This window comes from Chiloscyllium plagiosum, chromosome 32, assembly GCF_004010195.1.
Source record: "Chiloscyllium plagiosum isolate BGI_BamShark_2017 chromosome 32, ASM401019v2, whole genome shotgun sequence".
NCBI classification, from domain to species: domain Eukaryota; kingdom Metazoa; phylum Chordata; class Chondrichthyes; order Orectolobiformes; family Hemiscylliidae; genus Chiloscyllium; species Chiloscyllium plagiosum.
In genome coordinates this window covers 36,484,877-36,492,110 of record NC_057741.1, presented here as the reverse complement: position 1 = coordinate 36,492,110, position 7,234 = coordinate 36,484,877, and the positions used below count along the sequence as shown (strand labels likewise).

General features: G+C 42.0%; 1 protein-coding gene and 1 long non-coding RNA gene across 6 annotated transcripts in view; one reads left to right on the top strand and one right to left on the bottom strand.

The window, feature by feature from the left end:
* LOC122539502 overlaps positions 1-6,820 on the bottom strand; it is a 53,868-nt gene extending 47,048 nt beyond the window's left edge. The window contains exons 1-2 of the long non-coding RNA XR_006309110.1: positions 6,751-6,820; positions 6,286-6,583 (exon numbers count right to left, since the gene is read on the bottom strand). This is a non-coding gene — a long non-coding RNA (uncharacterized LOC122539502). The remainder of the gene's footprint in view (positions 1-6,285; positions 6,584-6,750) is intronic.
* The window catches only part of LOC122539499 (netrin receptor UNC5C-like), a 395,240-nt gene continuing 394,396 nt past the window's right edge, over positions 6,391-7,234 (top strand). For 3 of the 5 annotated variants that reach the window (XM_043674429.1, XM_043674428.1, XM_043674427.1), the window contains exon 1: positions 6,392-7,075. In XM_043674429.1, the coding sequence (XP_043530364.1) occupies positions 6,979-7,075 (97 nt within the window). In that variant the 5' untranslated portion in view covers positions 6,392-6,978. Of the gene's footprint in view, positions 7,076-7,234 lie in introns of all 5 variants that reach the window. The other 2 variants (XM_043674426.1, XM_043674430.1) reach the window with 2 other exon arrangements.

The window sequence follows — 7,234 nt, the reverse complement described above, 5'->3', positions numbered from 1 at the left end:
TTCTTTACTCAGCGAGTCGTGAGATCATGGAATGCCCTGCCAGTAGCAGTGGTGGACTCTCCCTCTTTATGGGCATTTAAACGGGCATTGGATAGGCATATGGAGGGTAGTGGGCTAGTGTTAGGTTAGGTGGCTTGGATCGGCGCAACATCGAGGGCCGAAGGGCCTGTACTGCGCTGTATTTTTTCTATGTTTCTATGTTTCTATTTGTTCATTTATAAGCACCTAGTATTGTTAAACTGTATTCTTTAAAGCTTTGCTGTGTTTGTGCTGATGCCCTTGCAATTGATGTTTCAAGTAACACCTAATAAGTACTAACAGCAACATTAACATAGACATACCGCTTGAAGCCTTGTGGGCATTAGATTACTATAATGTCTGGGACCTTCTGACAACTACTTCAGAGTTTCCAAAGTCTGTTGAGAAAAGACCCGCAGACAAATAGATGTTAAAATTGGCTCAGTTGAATCATTCACTAATGGACACAGGCAATTTTCATGGAAAAATGGATTGTGGAATGCCATTCCTCCCAAATACCCTAAATCCCATATAATAAACAGGGAATTTCAATCAGTTCAGTAACTGCAAAGCACTGACACTGTCTACAATCTCTGCTCTGTAACTGGGAACTGTAAGCTGATCAAAGCACTCAGTTATCAGCTTCTGTTTTATGTCTTCTGTTTCACTGTAGACTGCTCCATTATTACTCAGTAGGCTCATTAGTAACCTCCTCAAAATTATCAATATTATGAATAGCATCTTGAGAATGCATTGAACTATGTAGGGAGCTCCTTTAAACAAGGCCAGCGTATTAAGTGACACAGCTTTCCATTACTTGTGTCTAAAGCTAAATATTTAACTTTGTTCTGTATACACAATGAGTATTAGTCACGGAGGAATGAACATGTTTAACTGTGCTGTTATAGAATACCTTTACTGGATGTTTCTCTGTCATCTTTTCTCATCATGGTACTTTACAAATTCACATACAGTAAAAGACCTGACATTGCATTTTTTTCACAAACATCTATTACCCTGATTATAACAGTAAACTCATACCAGAGGGAATCTGCTATTGAACACAGTCTCAAGTAATATTCCCTTTAAAACCTAGTTGATGAGCACGGTCAATTTTATCAATGTACAATATCTTAGAAGGTTTTTCTCTTTGTGTGGCCATGCATATTTGATACAGGAAGCACACACATAAGAGATAATGTCTTGTCGTGTATGAGTATGGAATAGCTGCACGGGCATGGAACTGGGCGAAATTGCTCTGGCGTTACCATAGCCATTAACCCACCCACCCACTCCCAATCCCCATCAATGTTGTCCAACTCATACAGAAAGCCTTGAATTTATGTTGCATCTCTCACAACCTCAGACCATCCTAAAACATTTTACAGCCAATCAAGAACTTCGGATCAGTCAATACTGTAGCACACAGCAAACTTTCCCGAGAAAATAACATGAAAATGGCCAAATAATCAGTCTTTTAATTACATTGGTTGAGGGGTTAATATTATCCCTGGACATGGGAGAGACTTCCCCTGTTCTTCCTGGAATTAGTGTCATGGGATCCTTTACAGCCATCCAAGAGGGCAATCGCTAGGACTTTGATTGACGTTTCACCTGAAAAACCAGATCTCTGACAGTGTGACACTCCCTTGCTACTGGCCCTGGAAGAATCAGTCAAGACTTTGTACTCAGGTCCCTTGACCTCAGAGTCTAGTGACTCAGAGACAAGGATGGGATCCACTGAGCTATAGCTGACACTGGTTACAAAGCACTGTACAGGTGGATAGGTCAGACCTTCCTAATATTCTAAACATGGCTAGGAATTTGGGGACTCCAGTGCAAGATTAAGGTATAGGAGTATGATTATAGGTACAATGAAAAAGTTTGCTTTCTTCACATAAATACTTTTGTCACAAACTTTCCCTATCAATAAACCTTGATTATGAGAATAGAAGAGAGGGAGAGAAATGTATGGATTATGATAGAGAGGCCAACAAAAATAACTATTTCCAATAACAGTAGCCAGAATACCCAGAATTAATTATGGGAGAGGATGCCGTTGTGGTAATGTCATTACAGTTAGTGATCCAAAGGCTCAGGTTAATGCCCTAGGGACAGACAATAAATCCTACCACAGCAACTGGTGGGTTTTAAATTCAATTAATTAATAATTGAATGTTGAACTGAAAGCTAATTGCAGTGATGGTGCCATGAAGCTTATTATTGGCTGTCCTAAAAGCCATCTGGTTCACTAATGCCTTTTCGGGAAGGAAATCTGTTGTCCTTATCTGGTCGGGCTAAATGTGACTCCAGGCTAATGGCAATGTGGTTGTCTCTTAACTGCCCTCTGAAACAGCCAAGGAAGTCAATCAGTTCATTAGGGCAATTAGGGATGGGCAATAAATGTTGGCTTTGCCAGTGATGCTCACATCTCATGAAAGAACAAAATAACACTGTTTAGAATAATAAGCAGATGGGAGCTGAGGAAAGTTTTTTTTATTATGCAGCTGGAATGCACTGCCTGGATGAAAGTGTGAACGCAGATTCATTACCAACATGTAAAGGGCAATTGGATCTCTCCTTAAAAAGAAAACATTTGCAAGATATTGGGTAAAAAAGACATGAGATTAGCTGCTTAGCTCTTTCAAAGGGCCAGAACATGATTGATCTCCCTCTGTGCTATGCGACTCTATGAATCTCTGAATCTGTTTTATGCTGGAGACTTTCCCTCTTCCACTCTGGAGTCCACAAGTTTCTCAGTGTCAATGCGAACATAAAAGTTGTAAAATCTTGTGAAGTTCAATTTTTCATCAAAAAACAGAGACCTTTGCCTTCTCCAACCAAACACAGTAGACATCTGGAGGACCTAAATTCATTGCATCAGATAATGCTGATTATACCTTCAATGATTGACAAGCTCACCTTGTCAGTAAAAGAAAAATGTTTTAAAGAAGACTCATATCAGACTTTAAATATTAACTCTGCTCCTCTCACCTCAGAAGCTGCCAAACCTACTGAGTTAGATTAGATTAGATTACATTACAGTGTGGAAACAGGTCCTTCGGCAGTTTCTCCAGCATTTTTATATTTGTTTCAGTTTTACAGTTCCACTGTATTTTGGGTTTTTTTAAAACAAAGCCCCTCTGTTTCTTCACATACAATTGCAGATGGGTGAACATGGGACAATTGCTTGCACATGTTAAATGGAATATTTTTCTTTTACCTTTTGGATAGATTCAAAATTATCCCATTTTATAATTGGAGCAGAGTGCCTACCATAGGTAGGACTCTTCCATCTTTTTGAAGTAGCATCCTTGAGTTGAGTTATCAAGGCATAGCTTTTCATTACCGTGGCTTTATTACATAGCAGGATGAGGAGTTAAGTCCCTGGTCAGAAGTGGGGATGTTCGCCGATGATTGTACGACGTTCAGCACCATTCACAACTCAGGTGCTGAAATAGTCCATGTTCAAATCAACAAGATCTGGGCAATATCCAGGCTTGGGTTGAAAAGTAACCTCCAGCCTACAGGAAATAACCATCCCCATCAAATCAGAGTATAATTATCATCCCTTGCCATTCAATTGCATGACCATCACTCAGTCCCACATTATCAACATTGTGGGGTTACCACTAAACAGGGAGCCAACTGGTCCAGCCATTTAATTCTGTGGATATGAGACAGGTTAGAGGCTTGGAATCCTGCAGCAACTAATTCACTTCCTGACTCTCCACAGTCTGTCTACCATCTACAAGGTATAAGTCAGGCATGTGATAGAATAAACTCCATTGCAGCTTCAACAAAATTTAACAAGCTTTATACCATCCAGGACCACAACTGTCTAGGAAGACATGAGCTGTAGGTACATGGGAAAACCATTACCTGCAAGTTCCTTTCCAAGCCACTCACCATCCTGACCTGGAAATATATCACTGTTCCTTCGCTGTCACTGGGTCAAAATCCTGGAACCTCCTCCCTAACAGCATTGTGTGTGTCCCTGCGTCAAAAGGACTGCAATGGTTCAAAAAATGATGTGGAGGTGCTGGTGTTGGACTGGGGTGGGCAAAGTTAAAAGTCACACAACACCAGGTTATAGTCCAACAGTTTTATTTGGTAATACTAGCTTTGGAGCACTGCTTCTTCATCAGGTAAGTGCAGAGCAGGATCATAAGACACAAAATTTATAGCAAAACATTACAGTGTCATGCAACTGAAATGATATGACACTATGACACTGTGATCTTTTACTAAAGATTTTGTGTCTTATGATCCTGCTCCACAGCTACTGATGAAAGAGCAGCACTCCGAAAGCTACTGCTTCCAAATAAACCTGTTAGACTATAACATGGTTCAATAAGGAAGCTCACCACCACTGATACAAGTGCAACTAGGAATGGGCAATAAATACTGGACCAGTCAGCAACCCCCAAACTCTATGAATGAATAAAAACTCAATCCTGCATTCCTCCGACAACCTTTCAACTTGCATTACTATAAACCTTCCACGAGCACAGAACATCCCAAAATATATTACAGCTAATAAACACTTCAGAAGTTGCATTCACTCTTACAATGTTGGACAATGATATGATTTTTGTTTTCAAACTTGCCTCTCTCTCTGTGACCTGGTCTTACACACTAAATGGGTGTTTACTTCAAGATAAGATGACAATTTCAAGACATGATTTTACAGAAAAATGGACAAACGTTTGAAGAGGAAAATACAAGGCATGCATCAATTTTCATCACATAATATTACGTAGATGTGACACAATCCAATTGAATTGCTGTGCTAGGGCAGTGTGTCAGAACTGCAGTTTGGATCAGCTGGTTACATTTCACCTCTGCGTTCAAAAGGTCATGGATTAAAAAGCCCAGACACTTGAACAGGTAATCCAGGCTGACATTCTGTAGAATGCTGCACAGTCAGAGATGCTGGCTTCCAGACAAACCTGAAACTGACAGACCCAGTGTTCACTTTCAGGAGGGCACAGAAAGTCTCCTGGCACTCTTTGAAGAGATTAGGCTATTTTTTTCACCGTCACCTGGCCAATACAGCTTATAACTAGAAAGCAGCAGTTATTAAAGCCTTGTTATTTGTGGGAGCTTGCTGTGTGTGAATTGGCGCCTGCATTTGCTACACAACAATGACAACACTTAAAAATGATGTTTGTTTGTTCTTTCATGGAATGGTGAGGCAGGCATTTGTCACCCATCCTTAATTATCCTTGAACTAAGTGAATCGCTTAGTCATTTCAGAGTGTGGTTAGGAGTCAACCACATTGCCTGGGTCTGGAGTCACGTATAGGTAAGGATAGCAGGGCAGAAGTGGGGACTGCAGATGCTGGAGATTAGAGTCAAGATTAGAGTGGTGCTGGAAAAGCACAGCAGGTCAGGCAGTCAAGATTAGAGTGGTACTGGAAAAGCATATTCCTGATGAAGGGCTTTTGCCCAAAACGTTGATTTTCCTACTCCTTGGATGCTGCCTGACCTGCTATGCTTTTCCAGCACCACTCTCGTCTTGACAGGTAAGAATATTAGTGAACTAGATTTATGTTTTAATCTCAATTGATTAAATAAGAGCAGACGAGGCTGGAAAAGAAAACTCAGTAGGTCTGGCAGTAAAAAAAATCTAAATTGAAACCTCGGTAAGTTTCTGAATAATATACAACCAGGGGTTATGCACTGGATTTTTAACAATATTACAATTATTGATCAACCTGTTTAGATAAAGCAAGGAGCTGTGAATGATGAAACAAAAGCAGGGATTAATGAGGAAGCCTAGCAGGTCAGGCAACATCCATGCAGGGAAAAACAGTGAACATTTCAAATCCCTTCTTCACAAACACACTGGTTACATACACTGCAGGACAAATGGGACTTTACTGAAGCCTTTCCTCACCCAGTAACCCATGTTAGTCCCAGGTTGGGTAGTATGGGTGGAGTGGGAAGCAGTTAACACGTTCTTGCTAATGCTCTCTTGTTCAGAGTAGTCCATTAGCAATGGTCAAAAAAGGTGCCACAACAATGTAAATGTGCCCGCAACCAAGACGACGGATACTTTGATGAAAAGAGCGGGCAACTTTAATAAAAAGGAAGACTCCACAAGGTTTTCTCATCGACACGCCGAGGATCAAGTTCGATTTGTGTTTTTCTTTTAGAGAAACTTATAAATGTAAGATTCAAAATACAGCCGCGGTACACGGGGCCTGATGGCTATTTTGATTTGAATGGAGTTACTACATTTGGAAATAAACCTGCACTGACCTGTTCTAGTGGAACGCTCCAGTTCCTCGGAGATTCCAAGCCGGATTTTACAGCAAGCCGGGCAATGAGAAATGCAGGAAGCACCATTGGATAGAGAACTGTGTCTAAATCAGAGCTGTCTCTCTGCCTCTCTCCACACACACTCTTCCCTCTAGTGTTTACCACGAGCTCTGTCTCCCCTAACCTGGAGTGCAGACTTCCAGGACTGAAGGATGCTGTGAGTCCCCACAAGAAGATAGTCTTTTTTTTACTGGAGTCTGTGGTCCCGGTCACTTTAAGGGACTTGTCCCACCTCAACCTGGAATTTCAACAAACGACAGATATTTACTGGACACAACCTCCTGCTGCAAGCTGGGCTCAAAGAATTAAAACCCAGCAGAAAACTTTTCCTTAAAAAAAAATTTCGCCTTCCATGCCGTGACAAGATTGCAGTTGACGAGGGAAAAGGCACAAGAGCGCGATCACCTTCAGTGAGTGGAGCCAGAGAAAACTCCCCTCTCTCGGTCTGAATTGGAGGGTTTAACAGGAGGAGAACTCCCCCTTTCCAACTTCCCAAGGATTTCGACGCCTGCTTTCTGGCTTCTAATTTTTTTGGTGGGGGTGTGGGAAGGAGGGAGAGGGGGGGAGAAAGCTGACGAACTGGCCCTCCTCTCCTTCCCTTCACCCACAGCTCCTGCTTTGCCAGTGTAGACCATGGGGCAAGGACAGTGTGGAGTTAGAGGACAGAACTTCCTGTGTGTGCTGCTGCTACCTGCTCTGGCCGCTATCGCCCAGCACCGCGTATCGCAAGGTAAGCAGTAAACAGGGTCGGTGCTGAAAGGGAGAGGGAGCAGGAGGAGGGAGAGGGACCAGGAGGAGGGACAGGGAAAGAGTTGAAGAGAAACGTGGTGAGGGGAAAGGACGAGGAACTGCGGAGTGAAGCAGGAGAGAGAAAGGAAGAGGAGAACAG